This window comes from Neovison vison, chromosome 10, assembly GCF_020171115.1.
Source record: "Neovison vison isolate M4711 chromosome 10, ASM_NN_V1, whole genome shotgun sequence".
Classification (NCBI taxonomy): domain Eukaryota; kingdom Metazoa; phylum Chordata; class Mammalia; order Carnivora; family Mustelidae; genus Neogale; species Neogale vison.
The window spans coordinates 10,012,867-10,039,091 of NC_058100.1; the positions used below are offsets into that span (position 1 = coordinate 10,012,867).

At 40.5% G+C, this 26,225-nt stretch overlaps 1 protein-coding gene across 5 annotated transcripts in view; it reads right to left on the minus strand.

Moving 5' to 3' along the window:
* Positions 1 to 19,426, minus strand: part of MIA3 (MIA SH3 domain ER export factor 3) — a 72,752-nt gene extending 53,326 nt beyond the window's left edge. For 2 of the 5 annotated variants that reach the window (XM_044266787.1, XM_044266792.1), the window contains exons 1-2: positions 4,089 to 4,232; positions 825 to 958 (exon numbers count right to left, since the gene is read on the minus strand). In XM_044266787.1, the coding sequence (XP_044122722.1) occupies positions 825 to 958; positions 4,089 to 4,221 (267 nt within the window). In that variant the 5' untranslated portion in view covers positions 4,222 to 4,232. Of the gene's footprint in view, positions 1 to 824; positions 959 to 1,769; positions 1,864 to 4,088; positions 4,233 to 19,404 lie in introns of those variants that run through there. The other 3 variants (XM_044266788.1, XM_044266789.1, XM_044266790.1) reach the window with 3 other exon arrangements.
* Positions 19,427 to 26,225: the final 6,799 nt, after the last annotated feature.

Here is a 26,225-nt window from a genome sequence, read left to right on the forward strand (position 1 = left end):
GGCAAAGGGGATTAAGAGTCCAGTTATGCTGATGAGCACCGAGGAACACACAGGATTGTGGAGTTCCTCTACTGCACACCTGAAACTAACAGAACACTCTAAGTTAATTATACTTCATCAAAAAAAATTTTTTTACAAAAATCAGAGCGCGATGGAGACATCGGTTTCCATGTCTGCCCTCAGGGCCTCCTAAAACCCACTGGGAAGACAGCAGGTGGGGGAACAGGTGTCCAGGAACAGGTGTCTGAAGAGCAGGAAAAGGACGACCCAGAAGTTGCGAACAAAACAAGGCAACAAAACACACACAAGGAAAAGGACATCTTGATTTTTTAACAGACTAGTAAGAGTACGTATGGTTAGGTAACCCGTCCCAGAGCTGCCAATCTTTCACAAATATTAATAACTTAGAAAAAAATACACATACAGTGAACTTCAAATGTGAACACGTGAAACACTGTTCTGCACAAGGTTTGCAGGATTAAGTCTAAGCTTCCTGTACCCTTCCATCGTGAAGCGCGAAGTTCAGAATTTCTAGGTTTCGCCACTACACCCTTTCCTATGGACGCAGTGTTCGCAGTCAGTAAGGCCTGGGACTTACTGCTGAGCAGCAGCAACCACAAGCAGTTGAAGGATAAGAGCAGAGCCCCTTCCCGGGGCCAGGCCTGACGCCTGCCGGGGACACACAGCCACTTTCTGCTTTCCCAGTCTAGCAGAGAAGACCAGTGAACTCCATCAAAGACCCCAGGAAAAGAGTTATTTCTTTCTACAGTGCTAAACAAGCCAATAAAAAGAAAGAAGAAAAAGTGTGTCAAATTTGTACTTACACTTCCGGCCCAAACTTCAGGTGCTCTCCCTGCCAGTTTATAGTACACATACACTGGGTCCCCTTTTTTAAAACTCACGAAACGACAATCCGGACCTGTAAAATCTTCTAGAGCCTCCCCCCGGTACATTAACACTGTAGGCACAGACACGGGGGAAAAAAAAAGAGAGAAGAACAGGTATCAGGATTCAACTTTTACAGTCCGTTCTGATTGAGCAGGCAATAGGAGGGTGTCCTCTATTCTGTAAACGACAGCCCAGTTTCTCCAGCGCTCTCTGGAATCAATCGCTCTTAAGCCATAGGCTCTGAGTATCTAAAATCTTTAGAGCTTTATCGTTATTTATCATTCCCCCTATGAGCAGAGAGACGGCCACTTTCCCTGTTTTTCCCTACGGATAAACAAAAAGCAATGAGTCCACCGCCACACATAGCTGGTGTCAAAAGAAACTCTTGGTCCCCTCTCTAACCTTCTTGTCCTCCACCTCTGCTCTTCCGCCATAAAAAGATTCATGGCACAATTGGATGAATTCAAGGGCAGATGCTGGCTGGCTTAAGCATGGCTCCACGAAGAGGTAATGGGGGTGGGGGAGAGCACCCAGGAACCCCCAAGGGGTCAATTAACTTGAACTAACACTAAAAGGCACTGCCGTTAAGGGACTGTAAGTACTCCCATGCAGCAGTAAACACTGTTGACTTCATCACGCTGTTCTGCCCTTAAAGTATCCGCATAAGTAAACGGGAAAGGACGTCACATCCTATACCGGTCCAACCACATGAAGGGGTAACGTTAAATTATTATGAAAGTAATGTTCACTGTACCCAACATTACAAAGGTTTCATCACGAGAGGAAGATAACCTTCTATAGTTATGGCTATAGTCAAAATCACAAGTGGGAAACACATGTTGCTGGGACAAGCAAAACTCTGAGAACTGTGCAGTAGTTACCTTCAGTCTTAAAATGCAGGACTTAAATCACACTTCGTCTAGAAAAAAGTAGAAGCAGCCTTTTTTTCTTTTTGTTGGCCGAATCTGATACAAGATGAAATGGATACTAGATACAATTAAATAGCAAAAAACACAAAACAAAACAAAACAAAAACAAACAAAAAAAAAATGGTGACATGGAAAGAATACCCTTTCTTAAAGCCAGTGAGCCCCAAATACATTAAAATGTATCTTTAGGGGCGCCTGGGTGGCTCAGTGGGTTAAAGCCTCTGCTTCCGGCTCAGGTATGATCCCGGGGTTCCAGGATCGAGCCCCGCATCAGGCTCTCTGCTCAGCGGGGCGCCTGCTTCCCTTTCTCTTTGCCAGCCTCTCTGTGCCTACTTGTGATCTCTGAATGTCAAATAAATAAATAAAATCTTTTTAAAAAATAAATAAAAATGAAATGTATCTTTAAATACATATCTGAGGGACGAACAGATAGATATGAGGGCAGTGATATGGATTTTGAAGCTGAAATCCACACTTGTCAGCAACCTAATTCAGATATAACTGGGGGAAAGACCAGACTGAAGGTAATGGACAATTTAAAGATCGGGGATTCTATTGCAACTGGAAATGGCAATGTTTGTTTCCCACTTAGATCACTAAAAAGTTGTAACAATAAATTAGATGACAACATTACCAAACATGACAACTTTCTGAAAAACACAGGAGAACAGCGCAATCTCTCTCTCTCTCTCTCTCTCTCTCACACACACACACACACACACCCCTACCTTACTAGATACTTTATGCAACACGCAGGGCTACTGCCCCTTGTGTTTTGGTTCTGTCTGGACACATGCCATTTCTCAACTTCTGCGACAAGTAAGGGCACTTCCAACCCCAGTCTCTGGGCTAGGGGAAGCATCAGCGATGTGACTCTCCAGGTAACCGGTTCTGAGTAGGGGGGTGCTTGGAAGCGAAGAGGGCCAAACGTTTGGTCTTAGCCAACCCTGCCTGCTGCTAATCATCTGGGTTTGCTCGGAGAAAACTGAAGGGGAGAAATGTGGAAGTGGCCCCGCTTTCATGGTCTTGGTTGACGTGTTTCAGCCCCGGGTTACCTCTAGGAATGGCTTAACACAACGATGCCTCCTGGCTTCCTGTTCACAGCGTTGCGGAGATTCAAACTCTCCCAACTATGAAATCTGATTTTGAATAGCACCGATTTGAATATAAATAGCTAAACTGCAGGCAAAGGGCCTTTCCAGCATGAACATTTTTCTATACGTGTTGTCTACAATTTTTGAACAACCGTTTCCGAACGCGATGATCACTAAGTTACAAGGTTATTCAAGACCCTCCGGGAGGCCCAAGAATGATCCCGGTCCCACAAACACTTGCGAAGAGACTCCAACAACACAAGTGACTCAGGCTAAGGCTGGTCGTTGTTTATGAAAATAAATAAATATTTATTACGATTTCTTTAAGAATCGTCTTCATCTGACTCCGGAGATCTCTGTCCTCCCCACTGCCCAGAGTCCATCCCCCGCCCCCAGTCCAGGACTGGGGCACAATTCCGCTTCCTGCGCAAAGAGGAGGCTGCCGGTCCCAGGTGGCCAATGCAGATTCTTGGCCTCTTTCGACAGCGAAAGATGCTGGCCTTCCTGAGGTGCCCTCCCCGCCTGGCTGTTTGCAAGACTTCCAGGCACAGAAATGACAGAAATGAGGCAGAGCCGAGGCGGAGACCTTGGAATACCCTGCACGCCTGGGCTCCGGGCTCGTCCCAAACCCGAACTCCAATCCCTGTCAAAAGGCGGCACGAGCCCCCAATCCGAGAGGAGTAGGGCGAAGGGGCAGTGCCAGCGCACTCCCGGTCCCCAGCATCAGCCCGCGGCCGGGAACGCACCCGCCGAGCCCTCCGCGAGTCTGCGCCCCGACTGCACCCACCCGGGTCCCCGCGGCGGGGGCAGGAGAGCGCTCGCTGCAGCGCGGAGAGCCCAGGGCGCGCGGCGCGCACCCCAACTGCTCCGTCTCCCCTCGGGGCCGGGCGGGGAACGGACGCTGCGAGCCGTCCCTAGGGGAACCAGGGGCCACCGCCACCCCCAAACCCCGCCAGATCAGCGGAGGAAAGGAAACGCCGGCAACAAGTGGGAGGCGCAGCCCCCTGGCCAGGGCCCGCGGGAGCCGAGAGCCGAGGGGACGGCGCGGGGCACCGGCACTCGCCCACCCCGGCGCCGCGCCCCCCCGCCCGCCCGGCCTGCGCCCCCAGCCGGCTCGCGGGGCTGCCCAGCTCCGGCCCCCGCGCGGCCCCGCCGCCGCCGCCCTCCGGCCACTCACTGCTGCACTCCTCGTCCGCGCACAGTTTGTGCTCCGCGAAGCGCCGGCTCGTGTCCGCGTGCGGCTGGCCCGGCACCCGCCAGGGCGGCCCGAGCAGGAGCAGCCAGAAGAGCAGCCCCGGCGCCGCAGCCATGTTGTGGTCACCGCGGGGGAGCCGGCGGCGCGGAGGCGGCGGCGAGGCCGGGCGGGCGCCGGCGGGCGGGGCCGAGGGCGGAGCGCGGCGGGCGGGGCGCGGGGCGGGGCGCGCGGCGGGGCGGGGCGGCGCCGGGGGCCGCGGCGTTCCCGGCGACACGTCAGCACGGCCCCGGCCGGGAGCTGCGGGCGCCGGAGGGGGCGTGCGCTCCGACCTCTCTCCCTCGCGCCCTTCGGCGCTCGCGGCCCTCGCGGCCCCCGCGGCCCCCGCGGCCGGCTGCCCCGTGTCCCGTCGCTCGCCCGGTCCCTTCGCGCTCGCCCTCCGCGCCGCGGCGTTCGTCGCTCACCCCTCTCTGCGACCTTTGAGCCCCCATCCCGCCAGCCCACTACGCGGTCCTTTTCTGGCTCCTTCTCGCAGCTTCTCATTTCTGGTCCAGCCCGAAGCAGCCACCCCCCTCGCCACCCTCACCCCCATTCTTGGTGTGGGGTGCCCCCTTTTCCGAACTACCAGATCCCTCCCACGAGCTGCCACTGTTAGCTCTGCCTTCAGGCTCCATCTTGGGGCTCCCAGGGGTTCTTTGGGGGCCCCCTCTACGATCCCCTTCGATTGGAAGGGGCATGAGTGGAATGGTGGGTTGGCGACGGAAAATGAGCCGGTGGCCGGCTTGGTCTCTTTTTGAGCCTTGGGGGCTAGGGGCTGGCAGTGTGTACCAGAGCTGAGATCTTAAGATTCTTGGGCCTTTTATCCCTAAGGGAAGAAGTAATTTAATTCAAATGTGTTGAGCTTCCACTTGATGCTATTATTTATGTCAGACAGTAGGGTGGTGTGGGAAAGACGTGGGTCAAAAAACAAGATACCAGATGCATATCTGGCATCTGCCTTCAACTCAGGTCATGATCCCAGGGTCCTGGGATCCAGTCCCCCATCAGGCGCCCTGCTCAGCAGGGAGCCTGCTTCTCCCTCTCCCTCTACTGTTCTGCCTACTTGTGCTCTCTCCGTCAAATAAATAAAATCTTAAAAAAAAAAAAAAAAAAGACAAGGTACCTGGCCCTTGACTAAAGAAATCCACAAATTAGTGGAAGCCAACTGACACAAAAACTGCTCAAGAATAAATAGCAAGTAGGGAAAAGCTAATAAACTGAAAGTTGCTTTTACTGAGCTCTTTCTTCATGGAATCTTCACAACAATAGAGGATGCTATTACTATCTTCCATATCTGAGATGAGTAAATTGGGGCATTCACACATCTAGTAAGAGATGGAAATCAGATTCAAACCCAGAGAATGTCCTCCCTTTTATTTTTTTACTTATTTGACAGAGAGAGAGAGAGAGATCACAAGTAGGCAGGGAGAGGGGAAGCAGGCTCCCTGCTGAGCAGAGAGCCCGATGTGGGGCTCGATCCCAGTACCCTGGGATCATGACCTGAGCCGAAGGCAGAGGCCTAACCCACTGAGCCACCCAGGTGCCACCCAGGTGCCCCCTCATCCTCCCTTTTAATCACAACTCTATAAAGCCTCCATCAAGCAACATGAAATTTTTGTACTTTCTTTCTGACTAGGGGAAGCAAAACCCCGTTTAAATCCCAGTGTAACCGAATTATCTGTATGTGCAAAGAAGGAAGGAAAGCTCACAAGCCCACACATCAGCCCAGAGACGAGCTCCTGCGATGTTCTGCCGGTGGTTGGAGCACTTCGCATTGGTCAGTCTTTCCATATCTCAACAAATGCCATTTTAATACCCATCTTCCAGGTGCTCAAGTTAAAAACTTACTTCCTGGCACCCTTTTTCTCACACCCAAATCCAATCCATCAGCCAATCCTGGGCTCTCTTTATTTTAATGGCTTTATTGGAAGGTAATTGGCATATTACATATAATAAGCTGCATATAACAACTTGCATGTAACAAACTGCACACACTTAAAGCGTACAGCTTGGGGGCGTCTGGGTGACTCAGTCAGTTACAAGTCTGCCTTCAGCTCAGGTCATGATGTTCGGGTCCTAGGATCAAGCCCCACCCCCCATTGGGCTCCCTGCTCAGCAAGGAGGCTGCTTCTCCCTCCTCCTCTGCCATTCCCCCTGCTTGTGCTCTCTTTCTTTCTCTCTCTCTCTCTGCCAATAATTAAATAAAATCCTTAACAAAAATTAAAAAACAATAAAGTGTACAGTTTGATACTGTAGACCTGAGTCTGCAGATACTGATGCCTGAGACCATCACTATGATTAAGATAATTAACTATATCCATCACTAATAAGAGTCCTCATGCTCCTTTGTAATCCTTCCCTCCCCTTTCCTGCCTGTCTCCAAACAACCTTCTGTTGCTATAGATTGATTTATAATTTCTGGTATTTGTTATAAGTGGAGTCAGACAACATGTCTTCTTTTTTGGTCTGTTTTCACTCAGCATAAGCATCGGAACTACATCCAGAATCTGACCACTCTCACCACCTCCTATGTGAACACTGTATGGCCAGGCCACCATCATCTCTCACCTAGATGACATTAGCTTCTGACTATTCTGCCTTTGCCTCCCAAGGTCTACTGTGTCAACAGCGATCAGAGTGATCATTTCATGACATAAATTTGGTCATCTCTCTCCTCTGCTCCAAACCTTCCTGCAGCTTTCTACTTCCAAGTAAAAGGCATGGACAACACTGTCTTTATGAAGGACTACATTGTCTTATTTGATCTGACCTCGCTAACCCCTTTTACCCCCACTTCCTAACACTCTCGTCTTGCTCAGTCGGTTCTACTCAAACTCACTAAGCCCCACTCTTGCATCAGAGCATTTGTACTTGCAATTCATCAACCTGGAACGGTTCCCCCAAACAGTCCACCAGACGAGTTCCCTCACTTTATCAAGTTGTCTGTAGCAAGACCATTTCTTGTTAGAGAAGCCTTTCTTTATCACTCTCCATAAAATAGAGCTCCTTCCATGAATATTGAGTTCACCATCCAGCTTTGTTTTTCTTTAGAGTACTTCCACCAACCAGCCTTACATTTATCTATCTGACTGCCTTCCCCCACCCCAAATATAAGTTTTAGGGAAGCAAGGAATTTACTTTGTTCATTCCTATAATATAAATGCCTAGAAAAGTGTCTGGAATGTATGAGGTACTCAACAAAAGATTTGTGGGATCAACTCATGATAACTCACATAGTATAAATATTTTATATCATTAACCTACAGAGAGCCTCCATATGTAAATAGCACCAAGAGGAAACATGCTATAAGACAAGGCATTTTGTGTCTTCCCCTCAGCAGCATCCTCAACACCTGGAACAGAATCTGGAATACATTTATTGTTGATTGAGGGCATATTTATTATAGAAGGAGTGAATTAAATTGCAGTGTATTTTCTTATTATTATTACTGGAATAGATAAAGCAGATAAAGGTAATTCTAATTTTTCTTATTTCTATCTGAGGTAGAATTAATGACAATTCATTGGTGGAAAAGCCAAAATTACAAAATGATCTAATTCAATATTATTTCACTAATATTTACTTTGACTAATATTCAGATATGCATATGTATGAAGGGTGAGAGCTCTCAGTTGCTGAAGAACTGCCTATTTAGCTTGTTGATTTTCTGGGATTTTCATTTATCTGCATTCATTATCGTTATTGTTGTTACTATTATTATTGCCTTTAAGAAATATTAACAAGTTCAGTGGACAGAAAAAAATTCTCAGCTGACCACAATGAGGGTGGTTCTTTCTGCCAGTATATATGTATATATGTGTGTGTGTGTGTATAAATGTATACAATGTATGTATGTATATGTATATATATAATATATATATAAAATTAAAAATATATATATGAATTATATTAATTCATCATTAATAGCATTTGAGTATGTGGCCCTGATGCTTAACATAAATTCAAATCCCAGGTATATTATTTGTTAACATCTCAAATGGAATCTTCACTGGGTAAGGTTGAGTAAGACATAAAAATAAATGTGTCTAGTTTGGGGGTGGGTGTAAAAAATAAGACTTGGAGGGTTTTTGCCCTTAAAGAATTGTCAGTCTGCCTGAGAAGGAAAGACAAATGCATTTGAAACAAAGAAGAAACAAAATAATAACATATATAATTGTAAACTCCATGGTGCCTTCCCAGAAGCTTCTAGAAGGTGTAATACTGAAGTTACCAGAAAGAACACAGTCTACTGCCAACAACGAGGCCACTCAAGAGTCCAGAGAATGGTGTAAAATATTTATTGAGGACAATGGCTTCCAGGCGAGATGGAGTAACAGGGGCAAGACTTACCCTCCCATGTTAAACATATGAAAAAATTGGGCAAAATATATGAAACAAGAATTTTTAGATGTTGGACAACAAGCAGTGGTCTCTACAAAAAGTGGAACAAATGAGGGGAGTGCTATGATTGCCTCAGCTTACTCTCTGGATGAATTTTCCAGGCTACAGCCAGAGAAAGGACATGCAAACAGGTGATCTCCTTGAGTTGAGGAGAAAGATTTGAAAGCTTGGGGAGGTCAAGGCAGCTAGGGAAGAGAACAGGTGAAAAGAGAGGTGCATGGGAAAGACAACTGCACAGAGCTCCCGAGAACAGCGCAGGGTTCTGCCAAGTCTTCAACTGAACAATGATAAGCACCTGTGTGCAAAGAACTACCTGAGGCCAGTTAAAGAATCACCAGAGAGGGTAGAAATAAAACTGTTGGGAGGAAAGAACAGTTTGTGCTCCACCCGCCAGAGAGGAAAATCTATAATAAACAGGGCATCTCATAGATTGTTCAGCAAAGGGGAAATTGTCAGCTTACAATGAAAAGATACCCTAACAAAGCTTTAAAACAAGCTTTGAAAATATCAATGTATTTGGAGCACCTGGGTGGCTCAGTTAAGCATGTGAATCTTGGCTTTGGCTAGGGTCATTATCTCAGGGTTGTGAAATCCAGCCCCACATCAGGCTCCACACTCAGCAGGGAGTCTGCTTCTCTCCCTTTCCCTCTCCCACTACCCTGCTCATTTGCACTCTCTCTCATTCTCAAACAAAGAAAGCTTTAAAAAGAAAATATAGAAATACTTCCAAGTAAATTAACTGCATTCAAGAACAAACTTGAAGAACATTTAAGAGCAGAACTGAAGAGGTAAATTCACAATGTCTGGAATTCAATAAAAAATTATAAGGCATTCAAAGAAGCAAGAAAATACAACCTATAATGAAAAGAAAAATCAGTCAACAGAAACTTCCACAAATGACACAGATGAAAGAATTATTACACAAGGATATTAACACAGTTCTATTCTGTATATTAGAGATGCTATAGAAAAGCATGAGCATGCAAAGTAGAGTATATAAAAATGACCCAAATTAAACTTGGTGAACAAAAAAATGGCTGAAATGAAAAATACAATGGATGGAATTAATAACAGATTAGACACTACATAAGAAAACATTACTGAGCCTGAAGACATGGCAATATAAACTCTCCAAAAAGAAATGGAGAGAAAAGAGACTGAAAGAAATGAATTGGGCACCAATGTGCACACTTCAGTCCAAAAGATGTGTAAATGAGGTCCCAGAAGGAGGTGGGAGACAGAAATATGTTTGAAGAAATAACAAAAGCATTCTAAATTTGCTGAAAACTCACAGATCAAGAAGCTCCACAAACCTCAAGCACAAGAAGCATGAAGAAAACAACACTAAGACATGGTAAATTTCTTGAAACCAGTGATGATGGAAAAAAAATGAAATTCATTTAAAGAAAACATACTACATACAGATGAGCAAGGATAAAGTGACAAAAGACTTCTCATTGGAAAATGGAAGCAAAAAACCCCAGCTGTTTGACATATTTAATGTGCTGGTGGAAAAACGACACTCTGGAGTTGTATACCAAGTGAAAATATTTTTCAAAGATGAGGTGAAGTCTTTCAACACATGATGCTGGGACACCTGGATATCTTTATGCAAAAGAATGAAATTGAACCACACCTTACAATACAAACAGAAATTAACTCAAAATGGATCATAGACCTGAATGTAAGAGGTAAAACTGTAAAAATCTTAGAGGAAAACATAGGGAGAAATCTTGGGAGTAGGCAATGATTTCTTAGATATGACATCAGAAGCACAGCAACCAAAGAAAAAATAGATAAATTGGACTTTACCAAACTCAAAACTTCTGTTCTTCAAAGGATATGAGGAGGCAGAAGATTGGGGCACCTGGGTGGCTCAGTCACTTAAGTGTCTGCCTTCAGCTCAGGTTATAATCTCAGGATCCTGGGATCAAGCTGTACACCGGGTTCCTTTTGCTCAATGGGGATCCTGCTTCTCCCAACTCCCTCTCCCTCTCTGCTTCCTCTGCTCTCTCACTCTCCCTGTCAAATAAATAAATAAAATATTTTTTTAAAAAGAGAGAGAGTGAAAAAATAACCACACAGAAGGGAGGAAAATACTTGCCATTCCTATGTCTGACAAGGGATTTGCACCTAGAAAATATAAAAAAACTCTTAAAATTCAATAATAAAAAGACAACCTAATTTTTAAAAAACTCCAAGGCAAACTATTTGAGAGAACTATTTCCAGAGAAAATATACAATGGCCAGAAGGGTAAAAATGTAAGCCACCATGGAAAACAACCTGGCAATTCCTCAAGAGGTTAAACATAGAGATAACATACAACCAATTAATTCCACTCCTAGAAAAATAACCTTAGAAATAAAAACATATATCCAGGAGCCTGGGTGGCTCAGTCAGTTAAGCATCTCCCTTCGGCTCAGGTCATGATCCCAGAGTCCTGGGATTGAGTACCACACTGGGCTCCCTGCTAAGCAGAGAGCCCCTCTCCAGCTCATGCACATGCTCTCTCTCACTCTCTCTCAAATAAATAAATAAAATCTTAAAAAATATACATATATACACAAAACTTTATATACAAATATTCACAGCATCATTATTCATAATAGTCTAAGCTACAAACAATACAAATGTCCATCAAGTTAATAAATGAATAAATGTGATATATCAATACATCAATAAAAAAGGAATGAAATATTGATATATGCTAAAACAGAAATGTCCCTTGAAAACATTGTGCTGAATGAAAAAGCCAGCTACAAAAGACCATATGTTACATGGCTCCATTTATATGAAATGACCAAAATATTTAAATCTATAGAGACAGAAAGTAGATTATTGGTTGTCTAGGGCTTAAGGAGATAAGCATATTAGAAAGAGACAGATAAAGAGTACAGGATTTCTCTCTGGAGGTGATAAAAAATGTTCTAAAATTGATTATGGTAATGCAGAATTCTGTGAACATATGAAAAACCACTGAATTATACACTTGAGATGGATGAATTATTCAGTTATGTGAATTATATGTAACACTATTACAAAAAATTAGATTCCCATCACAAAAAGCAAATTTCTAAATATGCGAAACAAAGCAAAAAGATGTTGGAATACATTTTCAGACACACAAAAGCTAAAAAAATTCATTACTACCATATCTATACTACAAGAAATGTTGAAACTCTTTAGGCAAAGAGATATTACTGGATGGAAATCTTAATCTAACAAAGGAAGAATATAAAAAGTGTATATATGTGGGCAAATATGAAATATGTATCTAAAGTACACACAATAAAATAATGTAAAATAATTTTTTCTTACTTAAAAAATCTCTTTAAAAGATAATTAACAATGTAAATCAAAATTAATAACATGTTGGGAGGTTCATAACATATATACAAGTAAAATGTATGACCACAATTGCATGAAAGCCAAAGAGGAGAAATGGAAGCTATAACAGAAGTGATAAAATATCACATGAAGGTATACTGTAATAAGCTAAAGGTGTGTATAAGCTAAAAGTACTATGGAATACAAACAACAACAAAATCACAGAGTTAGAGCTAGTAAGTCAACAGAGGAGATGACACATGCTTAATTAATCCAAAGGGAGACAGAAAAAGAGGAAAGGGGGAACATAGAACAGAAGATAAAAATAGGAAGAAAAATGGTAAGACAACAAAGTTAAATCTAATCATATCATTAATTACATTAAATGTAAATGGTCTAAAAATTCCTTTAAAAGGCATAGATTTTCAGATTCAATTTTAAAAAGGCAAAACTGGTAAGCCTGGGTGGCTCAGTTGGTTAAGTGTCTGCCTTCAGCTCAGGTTATGATCCCACGGTCCTAGGATCTAGCTCAATGTCAGGGTCCTTGCTCAGTGGGAAGCCTGCTTCTCCCTCTACCTGTTGTTTCTCCTGCTTGCTCTCTCTCTCTCTCTCTGACAAACAAATAAGATATTTTAAAAATAAAAATAAAAAGGAAAAACACAGGGTGTCCAGGTGGCTCAGTTAAGCACCTGACTCTTGATTTTGACTCAGGTCATGATCTCAGGGTTGTGAGATTGAGCCCCCCCACTGGGCTTCATGTTCCGAGGGGAGTCTGCTTGAAATTCTCTCTCTCTCCCTTGCCCTCTGCCCCTCCCATTCTTGCTAAAAAATAAATAAATCTTCAAAAAAAAAAAAACTAAAAAGCAAAACTTAACTATATGCTCCCTACAAGAAAACACACTTAAAAAAGATAAACCAAGCTAACACTAATAATAAGGAAGCTGGAATAGCCATATTAATATCAGACAAGGTAGATTTCTTTTTCTTTTTAAGCTTTTATTTTAATCCCAGTTGGTTAACATACATTGTTATATTGATTTTAGGTGTACAATATAGTAATTCAATAATTCTATACATCACCTGGTGTTTATCACATATGCACTCCTTAATCCCCATCACCTTTTAACCCATCCCCCCCAAAACCACCAGTTTGTTCTAATTAAGACTCAGTTTCTTGATTTCTCTATCTCTTCCTCCCCACTCCTTTAAATAGTCACTTCTCTTCTTTGCCTTTGTTCATTTGTTTTGTTTCCAGAGAAAGTATATTTCACACCCAAAAATGTTTACCAAGGAGAAAAGAAAACATTTCATAATTTTAAGGAAATCAATTCATCAAGAGAATATATCAATTTTAAATGTTTATATACCTAATAAGAAAGCTTCAAAATACAGAAAGCAAAAACAGATGGGAGTACTGCACAAATTCATAATTATAGTTGGAGACTTCAATATCCCTTTCTCAATGATTAATAGAACAAGTAGTTAGAAAGTCAGTAAGGTTGTAAAAGACTTAAACACTATCAGTTGACTTAATTGATGTCTATAGAACACTCCACCCAACAACAGCAGAGTATACATTCTTTTTGACTATGGAACATTTATCATGATCATGGACCATAAAGCAATACATTTAAAAAATTTCAAAACAGGTGTAGTATGTTTTCTTAGCACATGGAATTAATTTAGAAATCAGTAACAAAAAAAAAAATCTAGAACATCTCCAAATTTTGGAAATTAAGTAACAAACTTTTATTTTTTTAAGACCTTATTTATTTATTTGAGAAAGAGTGCAAGTCGGGGGAGGGAGAGAGACAAGCAGACTCTGCACTGAGTGCAAAACCTGACTTGAGGCTTGATCCCATGACCCTGAGACTATGACATGGGCCCAAATCAAGAGTCAAATATCTAACTAACTGAGCCACCCAGGCACCCCTAAGTAACAAATTTTTAAATAACTCAGGATTCAAAGAAGAAATCAAATTGGAAATTAAGAAGTATTTCATAGCAAATAAAAGTGAAAACACAACATGTCAAAATTTGTGGGATATCATAAAAGACTTTTAGAGGGTTAGGAAACCAGAAAAGTTTCTAATCAACAACCTCAGCTTCTACCCTAAGAAACTAGAAAAAGAAGAGCAAATTAAAACCCAAACAGAAGAAAGGAAATAATAAAAGTTAAGCTCAGGGGTTAAAAAAAAAAAAAGAAAAGAAAACTGGGATCGAGTCCCGCATCGGGCTCTCTGCTCAGCAGGGAGCCTGCTTCCCTCTCTCTCTCTCTCTCTCTGTCTGCCTCTCCGTCTACTTGTGATTTCTCTCTGTCAAATAAATAAATAAAATCTTTAAAAAAAAAAAGAGAAAATCAAGCAGACTCAGTAGGAAGAAAAAAAAAGAGATGTGACACTAATTATCAATACCAGAAATGAGAGAGAAGACATCACTACAGATAGTACAGACATTAAAAGAATATGGAGGGAGGGGCACCTTGGTTAAGTGTCTGCCTCCAGCTCAGAACATGATCCCAGGTTCCTGGGATGGAGCTCTACATTGGTATCCCTGCTCTGTGGGGATATGATGTGCTCTGCTTCTCCCTCTGCCTCTGCCTCTTTCCTTCTCTCTGTCTCTCTTTATAATGAATAAATAAATAAATATCAAGGGAGTATTATGAACAACTTTATGACAGTGAATGATCCAACTAGGATGAAACAGACAAAATCCATTAACCTCAACCCTTACAACATAACATACAAAAATTGACTGGTAATACATCGTAGACCTAAATGTAAAATCTAAAGCTATAAAACTAGAAGAAAACATAGTTCTTCTATGTTTCCACACTTCCTATGTTCTTGACCTTGGGTTTGGCAAATTTCTTTTTTTTTTCTTTTAAAGATTTTATTTATTTATTTGAGAGAGAGAGAGAGAATGAGAAGGGGGAGGGTCAAGGGGAGAAGCAGACTCCCCCTGAGCAGAGAGCCCAAGGCAGGACTTGATCCTGGGACACCAGGATCATGATCTGAGCCAAAGGCAGTCACATAACCAACTGAACCACCCAGGTGCCTCTGGTTTGGCAAATTTCTAAATACACACAAAAAACATGAACTCTAAAAGAAAAGAAATCAATGCACTGGACTTCATCAAAACAAAAACTTTTGCTCTCACTTCTATATTCACTATTAATGAAAATGGAAAGGTAAACTGCAGACTAGGAGAAAATTTTTCAAAACACATATCCAAAAGAATTAAGCCTAGAATATATAAATAACTCTTATAACTTACAAATAAGAAGACAAACCAATTTCCAAAAAGGGAGCACAATGTTTAAATACACACTTCACCTTAGAAGATATACACATGGAAAACACGTATATGACAAGATATCCACTATCATTAATCATTAGGAAAATACATATCAAAACCACAATGAGTACCATTGAGTATCCACTAGAATTACTAAAATAAAGATTAATCATACAAGTGTTGACAAAGATGAGGAAAATTGGATTTCTCCTGACACTGCTGGTAATAATTGGCAGTTGGGGGCAATTTCTTTAAAAATTAAACCACATCTACCATATGAACCCAGTTTTTCCACTCCTGGGTATTTAATCAAGAGAATAAAAGTTATTTCCTCACTAAGACTTGTTCACAAATGTTCATATTAGCTTCATTTGTAATAGTAAAACCAAACAAACCAACCAAAAAGCCAGCTGTCCATTGGCAGGTACACAGGTGTTGAATTTTGGAATATTGTTCATCAATAAGGGGCTGTTAGGGTGCCTGGGTGGCTCAGTTAGTTAAGCAGCTCACTCCTGATTTTGGCTCAGGTCAGGGTCTCAAGGTTCCAGAATCCAGCCTGGTGTGGGGCTCCATGCTCAGTGAGGAGTCTGCTTGGGATTCTCCCTCTCCTTTGCCCCTCTCCCCCCACTTGTACACATGCTCTCTAAATAAATAAAATATTTTAAAAAATAATAAGGAGCTATTGATACTAGCAATGGCAAGGAGATTCTGAGTGAAATAAACCACACCAAAAAAACACATACTTAAATAGGACAGGGAGACAAGGAACACAAAGAAACTTGAAGATGCTGGCTATGCTCCTTCCCTTGTGCTGATGGTCTCAGGTCTATATGCGTATGTCAGAACTCAGAAAGTGAGAAAATTTAAATACTTAAATAGAATTTATTTATTTTGAAATAGCATTTATATCTCAATAAAGTAAAAAAATTACATGGGGAAAAGTAATTGACAGAAAGTAAAGTGTAATTGATAGAAAGAGATGAAATATGGTTATCTTTTTTGTTTGTTTTTTTGGATTTAGTGTGTTGCTTTTATTCAGTGGTCACACCAATAGGTGTGATGATAGATACAGGTGTGGGGAAGTAAAGCTGCCTGAACCTGTCAACCCCCTGAACCCAACTCCCCCCAACCCCCCTCCACCCCCCAGCTCGAGGGACAAGGTAGTTACAGAGAGACATTCCATCAGATAACTTTTCTCTGGGGTGTTAACTTTTTGGTCCACAAACTGGAAAGGCAGGCTCAGACTGAAATAAATACATTTATTTTGAGCTATGGCCTTTATCAAGCACTATATGGTTATCCTGAAAGGTAACTGGAGAGTCATAAACCAGGTAAATGCTAGTAAAGGTCTTAAACATGAAAACACTGTGATTGGTTACAATATAGTGAGCCAGAAGAGCAACAAACACATTTTTGTTTTATTCTGTCAGGTTAGCTTTTGCACAGTATCATTTCCTGCTGGACACCCTGAGTTCTCTCTTCCCAGATTTCTGACTTTTTGTGTCCAGTGTCATGCGTTGTGGACAGTGTCCAGGAGATAGGTCTACTTGTTATACCTGTGCCCAAGGAGGCCCAGTCTCGGCACCTACCCTCAAGGTGCAGGAGGACTCTGGATCCTATTATATTCTTCAGAGTGGGAACTCCTAAAAGATAAACAAATCCCTCTTGTTAATGCCAGTCACTTTTCTTTTAAGTATGGGGTGGGGGATGGGAGGCAGATGGCAAATCCAGCCCCATAATTATTGCTAAAATGAAGATGCATTTTCACATTCAGAACAGGTACAAATACTAAGCACCAAAGAATTAAAAGAAGGAGGATAGCAAATGATAGTGGAATTTGAGTTAGGTCTTGGTGAGTAGGTAGGATTTAGATTCTAAAAAGAAAGGAATGATAGGCAAAGAAAGTGACATAGAGAAAAAACAGCAGAATATGTAAAGGACAGTAAGGGGATCTAACCTTACCAGAGTGAAATGATCCTACTAAAGAGTAGTGGGAGATAAATTTGGGCAGTTGGAGGAGGTCAGATTATATAAGCCCTTGAAAATCAAGCACAAGAATTTAGACTTAATAGAGTTAAGAAACAGAAAGTTACCAGACTTTAAGGAAAGTGATCATAACTGAAGGGGAATGTAAGCAAATATCCTGTTCTGAAAGCCAAGGAGGATGGAGTTCTGTGTTGGGCACGGCCAGTAGGGTTTGATTCTCCCCCACAATCAAAAAGCCAAGTCCAAGTCATGTCAAAGGGTATTTTGTACTGGGAGTGAGTCATATACAAGGCAACTATACCTACCAGCATGTACTATTTGTTTAGTCCTGACAAATATTATCCTAATTTCTATTGTATGGAGAGAGAAACTCAAACATCTGAAATGGCCACTAAAATACAGTCTTCTATGTAAGTTCCTGTTTCCGGTTCTGCCTGATTTACCCTGGCACCATTTTCACAGAAGTCAAATATTTGATGTTTTGAAACAAATGCAGAACAGATTCCAGGGTGGGACCTGTTCAACCCAAGATCTACCATGTAGACTCTCTGGCTTCATCCATTTATAGTTTTTTTTTTTTTTAAGATTTTATTTATTTATTTGACAGACAGAGATCACAAGTAGGCAGAGATGCAGGCAGAGAGAGAGGAAGGAAAGCCAGCTCCCTGCTGAGCAGAGAGCCTGATGCGGGGCTCAATTCCAGGACCCTGGGATCATGACCTGAGCCGAAGGCAGAGGCTTTAACCCACTGAGCCACCCAGGTGCCCCATTTATAGTTTTCAATACGAATTACTTCCTTGCTAAGACAACAGCAGATGCAAGGGAAGTAAGCAGAAGCGCTAACCTAGGTAAGAGAGGTCTAATTGTGTGGCTTTAGGCAAGTCATCAATTTTTGAGTCTAAGATTCTTCATCAATAAAATTGGGGCTGATATCAAAACCATAGTGTTTCTTTAAGAATCAAATCAGATAATATATTAAAAGGTTGACCCTTCCTGTTGTTTAAATAATTAAACAGCAAAGTATCTGGTTCTCAGCCAACAGAGCCTATTATTGGCACCACAAGAGTCTCCACTTGTTTGTGACCGCCACAAAGGAGACCTTTTTTGATACTAACTTCCCTAGAAACTTCTCTTCTCGGTAAAAATCCACAGGGCAGGTAACAGCCTCCCGGAGTTGTGCTTGGCAGGTCAAAAGCGCCTCCTGGAGGAGACCTTAAGTACTGAGAGGGAGAAAATCTATTCTTCAGGATAACATACAATTACAGCAGTCCTGTTACACACAGATCACTTAACAAGACAAAGCAAATCTCCTGAATAATCAGCATCTTAAATAATGCAGGCAGAAAATAAAACTAGGAACGGGATCATAAATACCATTATGAAGACTAATCAAGTGTGAATACCGAACAGTTGCATATAGAAGGGGTAAGAGTTCTCCACAACTATGAAAGCTCATTCTATTTAAATCTATACAGGATATGAAATGGTATGGAATACACAAGAGGATGAGTGAATGACATTAAACCAGAGTGATTAAACAGAGAATCTAAACATAATCTGATAATGCCCTTATGTCTCACGAATTCTCTAGATATGTTGTCCAGTAGCAATATGATGCCAGCTACAAGTATAATTTAAAATTTCTCAAGTCAGGGCGCCTGGGTGGCTCAGTGGGTTAAGTGACAGCCTTCGGCTCAGGTCATGATCCTGGAGTCCCGGGACTGAGTCCTGGGATCGAGTTCCGCATCAGGCTCCCAGCTCATCAGGGAGTCCGCTTCTCCCTCTGACCCTCCCCCTTCTCATGCTCTCTCTCTTTCTCTCTCTCTCTCTCTCAAATAAATAAATAAAATCTTTAAAAAAAAAAAGGTAAAGCAAAACAAATGAAATCAAATTTTTTTAGAGATTTTTTTAAAAATTTATTATTTTATTTGACAGACAGAGATTACATGTAGGCAGAGAGGCAGGCAGAGAGACTGAGAGAGGAGGAAGCAGGCTCCCTGCTGAGCAGAGAGCCCGATGCGGGGCTCGATCCCAGGAGCCTGGGATCATGACCTGAGCCGAAGGCTGAGGCTTAACCTACTGAGGCACCCAGGTGCCCCAGAACAAATGAAATCAATTTTAATAATACATTTTATTTAAAACAGTAGAACTAAATTATTATCATTTAACTTGTAGTAAGTATAAAAATGAGACATTTTACATTTATTTCAGGTGAAATCTTTGAATTCTGGTGTGTATTTTATACTTACAGCACATTGCAATTCAGACTAGGTACCTTTAAAGACAGCAACGATCTAGAAAGCAGAGATTAAAAATTAACATTAGATCCACACCATATAATTGTACATTTTTGCCATACACTTAAAGAAAAGCAAAACTTAAAATTCTGTTACAGGATATAAAAATTTTTGGCCAAGCTCTTTTGGAACTTTTGCAAAAAGAGAAAGAATTATGGTGGTTATCTCAAAACCCCCAATATTTTGTTTGGAGTCAGAGACTGAGATTTCTGTTGGAATATCTAAGAATTTCATTGCTTCTTCAGATGAATCTGAAATATTTAATGAAAAGCATAAACTATGGTCATCATAAAGCTCCTACACTAGTCATGTTTTTATCACTTATTTATTTATTTTTAAACATTTATTTATTTTAGAGAGAGAAAGAGCATGAGTTGGGGGAGAGGAAGAGAAAGAATCTTAAGCAAACTCCCCGCTGAGTGCAGAGCTGGATTTCACGACCTATGAGATCATGATTTGAGCCAAAATCACAAGTCCGACTTGAGCCATCCAGGTGCCTCTTTATAATTTATTTCTTATAATTATCTTAAACACGTTCACCGTTCTTGACAAATATAAAGAAACCAAGAATTATGTTTATATGGGTAATATAACAATGAGACTGCACAAGAGCCCTTATTCCTTCATTTAAATTGTAGAAAAACACAATTATGGGAAAGTAAGGGACCAGAGCATGTTACTAGTTTAGGCAATGTTTCTTGCTAGACTCTCTTGGCGTTTTGGGTGGGACAGTCCAACCAGCTGCAGGATATACAACCTTAAGCCTAGCCATGAAATTTCAGTAGCATTTTTAGTCATGGCAACAGAATAAAAAATTGCCCCCATGCACTCCCAAACTCCCCTTGGTAAGGATGGTATCACCCTCCTAGTTGAGATGCACTGCTTAAGACTTGTTAAAATCTGATCAGTTAGGGGTGCCTGGGTGGCTCAGTGGGTTAAGCCTCTGCCTTCAGCTCAGGTCATGATCTCAGGGTCTTGTGATGGAACACTTCATTGGGCTTTCCGCTCAGCAGGAAGCCTGCTTCCCCCTCCCCCTCTTCCTGCCTCTCTGCCTACTTGTGATCTCTCTCTCTGTGTCAAATAAATAAAATAAAATAACTTTAAAAAAAACATTAAAAAAAATCTGATCAGTTAAAAAGCACCCATGTTTGGGCACCTGGCTGGCTCAGTCGGTGGAGCATGTGACTCTTGATCTTGAGGTTGTGAATTTGAGCTCTACCTTGGGTGCAGAGGTGACTTAAAAATATAATCTTTAAAAAAATGCACCCATGTTTACAAAAATTCTATACCTTGTGTTTTGTAGTTTCATCTGCTAAAAGAAAGATGATAACCTCAACCTAAAAAAAAAAGAGTCCCTACAGATCTAAGTGACTTTGCTCAACAGTTTGTTACTAAAGGTAATGCCACCTTCATAGACATCTCCTATTTCTGAATTGAATTTGTATTTTTCTTCTTCCAAGAAGGGTTTTATATTATTCTATTTCCACCTTCTCACACTTGGCCCCTCTTCTACACTGTCTTATCTTAAATTTAGATCTGAATAAAACTGTATTGTTTTTCTTTGTGTTAATAGTCAAATCATGGGCACATGTTGAATTATTTGGAATGGATGTAGAAGGTTTGTTCCTTAACGAAAGAACATTTTTTTTTAAAAGATTGTATTTATTTACTTTGGAGAAAGAGAGAGTACATGAGCTAGGTGGAGAGACAGAAGGAGGGGGGGGGATGTAGACTCCCCACTGAGTGTGAAGCCTGACACAGGGCACCATCCCAGGATGTGAGATCATGACTTGACCCAAAACCAAGAGTTGGACACTTAACTAACTGAGCCACCCAGGTACCCCAAGAACATGCTTCTTAATTAAAACTTAGGGGGATATAGGTTGAGATGACACATGAAGATGTATTAGGATAATAATTATAATAAATGTATATCAACTTCATAATGGCTAATCTCATTTACACAATTATAACCAAGTTTCTCCACAATAGAACAGTACAATTACTTCTCAGCATTAACATCTACTGACTGTCTTTAAAGTACTCAGATGAAGTACTAACTATCTAGTCCATGACAGTCATAAGGACTGCGGTGCATGATGGTATCAGTAATTGTTTTTTAGTAGGTCTCTTTTTGGATGCAAAAATTAACACTAGTATGAGTATGTATTCGTAAAAAGTATATATATATATATATACACACACACACACAATGTACTTTAAAATATATTTAATATATATACACTTTATATAAATATATATTATATATAATAATTTAATAGATATTTGATACTTAATATATATTTATATAAATATAAAATATATACTTTAAAAAGTATATATACACGTATATAATGTGTGTGTGCATGTGTGTGCATGTGTATCACAGCCAAATCTCTGTTGTGAGACTAAACTTCAGTTAGTACTCTAAAGCAACAGTTGGCAAACTGTGGCCCACAGGCCAAATCCAGTTTGCCACCTGTTTTTGTGAATAAGGTTTTACTAGAACACAGATAAGCTCGTTTGTTTATATTTATCTATGGCTGCTTTTGTCCTGTAACAGTACAGTTGAAGAGCGGTGATAGAAACTGTATCACCTGAAAAGTCATAAAATATGTATTAACTCTTTACAGAAAAAGCTGCTGACCCCCACCATAGATGAAAAGTTTTAAAAAATCAGCAGAAAATATGCGCAAATAATTTTTTAAAGATTTTATCTATTTACTTGCCAAAGCAAGACAGAGTATAAGCAGGGGGAGTGGCAGGCGGAGGGAGAAGCAGGCTTCCCTGCTGAGCAGGAAACCTGATGCTGGACTCGATCCCAGGACCCTGAGATATGACCTGAGCCAAAGGCAGAGGCTTAACCAACTGAGACACCCAGGTGTCCCAATTTTTCTTTTTTATGGCTAGAATGGGTTTATGAAATGAGATGAAGGAGCTGGTATTTTCTGAGACCAGTGTCTCCTCCTCGTAAAAGGTGTAGGTTTGGGACTAGAAAGCTTGACACTGTGTCATGTCAGAGGTGAAAAAAAACCTAGTGAAGTTATTTTGATAAGATTTAAGAACTGTCTTTTCTAGAGAATTTTGAGGTGTATCTAACTTTTGGCATACAGATAATGATAGTTTTTCAACATAGGTGGAAATAATGTCTTACTCCATGAGTCTAATGTGCTCATTATTATGTGTAATAATTTTTTAAAGATTTTATTTATTTGGAAGGGGGAGAGAGAGAGAATGTGCACACACACACATGTACATGGGGGAAGGAGCAGAGGAAGAGGGAGAAGCAGGCTCTCCCTCCCTAACATTGGGCTCGATCCTAGGACCCTGGGGTCATGACTTGAGTTGAAGGCAGATGCTTAACAGACTGAGCCACCCAGCTGTCCCAATATGTGTAATAATTTCACAACTACCATCTAACATATGAAAGTATCATAAGAGGCTGTCTCCTGGATTGTAAGAACATTTTATAAACCTAACATTAACTTTTATTTTTTTGCTGATTGTAGATCTCACACTCATAAAGGTAGGGGTAAAATACATGGTCAGTTCAGTCTGATTGCCTTGCAAGTTTTGGCCAGTTTATTTTTCAGAGACCTATTTCGAAACGTACTTTTTAAGTTGATTTTGGACTCCATCGACAATGAAATTGTTGTTCAATCTGTGAGACATTATATTACAAGGTTTCTATGTTTAATTTGGCCTAAGTGGATGTCTATTCCTACGATGAGCAAGGATATAAGGAATGTAGTATTTTTATTTTGAATCATGAGGAAGTAACTGCATTAGACTTACTTTTTGCCACATAGAGTATAAAACTAGACAAACTACTTAGAGCAAATATTTTCAGTCATTGATAAATAAGAAGGCCATGACTGTCATATCTGAGAACAAAACATACAAGGTAAACTCCATAAATAGGGAGGTGAAACTCAAGTAAAGTAGTCGCCTGCCTGAGAAGAGGATAAAGGTATCAGAGGTCAAAGTTTCTGAAATGGCTGGAATTTTGTGGGTTACAATACCTGAGCTGTGGTACGTGCGTGTGTGCATGCGCAGGCATGTGCACATGCATGTGTTAGGTTGGTGGGACACAAATGTGCCAGGAAGTTTGCCTGCTGCAGGAGGAAGCCTGAAGAGTGATACTAAAAATCATGCAGTGCTAAGAGACATTGGATTTCCAGCCCGACCCAAGAGCAGCAACCTCACTAATACTTCAGGCACTCAACTGAGAATCCAGAACCAAGCCCTAAGAGAAAGAACTATGCAAGAAGTAAGAGACACATGCTAGGGCCAAGTATAAAACCAAAATGGACACACGCTGCTAATAATAGTACCAAGGCTAACAGAACAAAAGGATCCACCAGTAATTAATTTTCATTATGCACAAATATAATACCCTTTAAAGGAAGACAACAAATTCCAGACTCCCTATAATGTATTCTCTACAACTATCTAATATATAATTATTTATTTTCAAACATACAAAGAAATAGGAAAATGGAAACCATATGAAAGAAGTAGTCTATAAAGAAATTTCTGTGAGATGACCCAGATTTGGGGATTAGGAAAAAAAATTAAATAACATTCATAAATGTTTTCAAGGACTTAAAGGAAGACATAGTCATAATGAATGAACAGATAAGGGAAGTCAGCGAATAAGTGAAACTTTTTAAAGAAAAAAAAATTCCAAGAACTCAGAAATACAGTAATTAAAATGGAAAAATTCACTAGATGGGCTTATTAGCAGAGTGAACACTGTAAAAATAACAAAAAGCTAATTGGAAGACAGATTAGTAACAATTATCTGGTTTAAAGATCAGAAAGAAAAAAATAAACAAAGACTCAGTAACCTATAAACATCAAGTAAACTGACATACATCTAATTGGAATCCCAGAAGGAGAGCAGAGGGATAATTGCATAGAAAAAAAAAATAATACTTGAGGCAATAATGGCTGAAAATAATGCAAATTTAGTGAAAAAATTATACACATATAGGAAATTCAGTGAATATCAAGTAGAACATAGAGAACAAAAACAAGACCCATACTTAGACACAGTATAGTCAAACTGAAAATCAAACTGTGAAAAATAAAGTCTTGAAGGCAGCCAGGGAAAAGTGATACATTACACATGAGCAAAAATAATAAGAATGATAGCAGACTTCTCATCAGAAACTAGAGATCAAAAGAAAGGTACCTGGCTGGCTCATTTGGAAGAGCATGTAACTCGATCTCAGGGTTGTTAGTCTGAGCTGTACATTGGGGGTAGAATTTACTTTTAAAAAAAGAGCAAGATCAAAAGACAATCTAAGGGCTTAAAGTACTGGAAGACAAAAATTGCCAATTCAAAATTTTACATCCAGAAAAAATATCCTTTAAGACCAAAGGAACAACAGACATTTTTAGGTAAATGAAAACAGAAAATTCAATACCACAGACCTGTAGCATAAGCAACATTAAAAAATTTCTTCAGGATTAAAGATGATGACATAGCTGATGGAAACTGAGATATACAATGTTATAATTTCCTCTACTGTGTAATGAATTTAGTGGTTTAAAAGGACATTTATTATTTCTCCCTATTCTGTGCCTTCGCTAGGCTTAACTGGCTGTTTCTTCAGATTTGGGTCTTACTGGCCTATGTCACTCGGGTGGCTGCATTCAGATGGGAAGTTGGCTAGGGTTGAAACTTCCAAAATAGTTTCATTCACATGTCTGGTGACAGATGTGGTGGCTGAAATGGCTGGTACAGGTCTTTTTCTTTCCAAATGTTTCTTGTTATTCAGTAATCTAGCTCAAACTTATTTACTTTCTGGCTGGAATTCTAGAAGATAAAAGTACAAAATGCAAGGCTCTTAAAGTCTGAATCTAGAACTGCCACAGCATCACTTTTGGCATATTTTGTTCATCAAAGCAAATCAAAAGACCCACCCAAATTCAAGGGATGGAGAAATAAACTCTATCTCTTTATTTATTTATTTTTTTTTTAAAGAGAGGGAGTGGGGAAGAGCAGAAGGATGCGAAGAGAGAGAATCTTAAGCAGGCTCCACACTGGGTACAGGACTCACTCTCACAACCCTTAGATTATGACCTGAGCTGAAATCAAGAGTGAGACCACTAACTGACTGAGCCACCCAGATACCCCTAGACTCTACCTCTCTCTCTCTCTCTCTCTCTTTTTTTTAGGTATGTATTTTTTTTAAAGATTTATTTATTTAAGAGAGAGAGAGAGCACATGCGGCTGGAAGAGGGAGAGAGAGAGACAGAGAGTTCCAAGCAGAGTCTGCACTGAAAGTGGAGCCCACTGTGAGCGTCAATCTGATGACCCTGAGATCATGACATGAACTGAAACCAAGAGCTGGATGCTTAACCAGCTGTACCACTCAGGCGCTTCTTGACTCTGTCTCTTAATGGGAGAAGCTACATGTATATGCAGGCAGACAGGAATGGGAAGGATTTCTGGCAGCTATTTGAAGATCATCTATTAGAAGGAATGAAAGCTCTGAAAATAGTAAACAAAGGTAAATATAAAAGGCATATTATATATATATAAAGAAATGAAGAGATATGTATTGCCATATATATGTGTATATATATGTAAACATTTGTATATATATGGCAATACATATCTCTTCGTTTCTTTAAAGTACCTGTGACTGTTTAAAGCAAAAATGATAATGAGTATAGATGTAACATATAAGACAATAAGACACAAAGGACTTACGGGTAGTGGTAAATAGAACTATATAAGGTAAGACTCCTTATTTTATGTG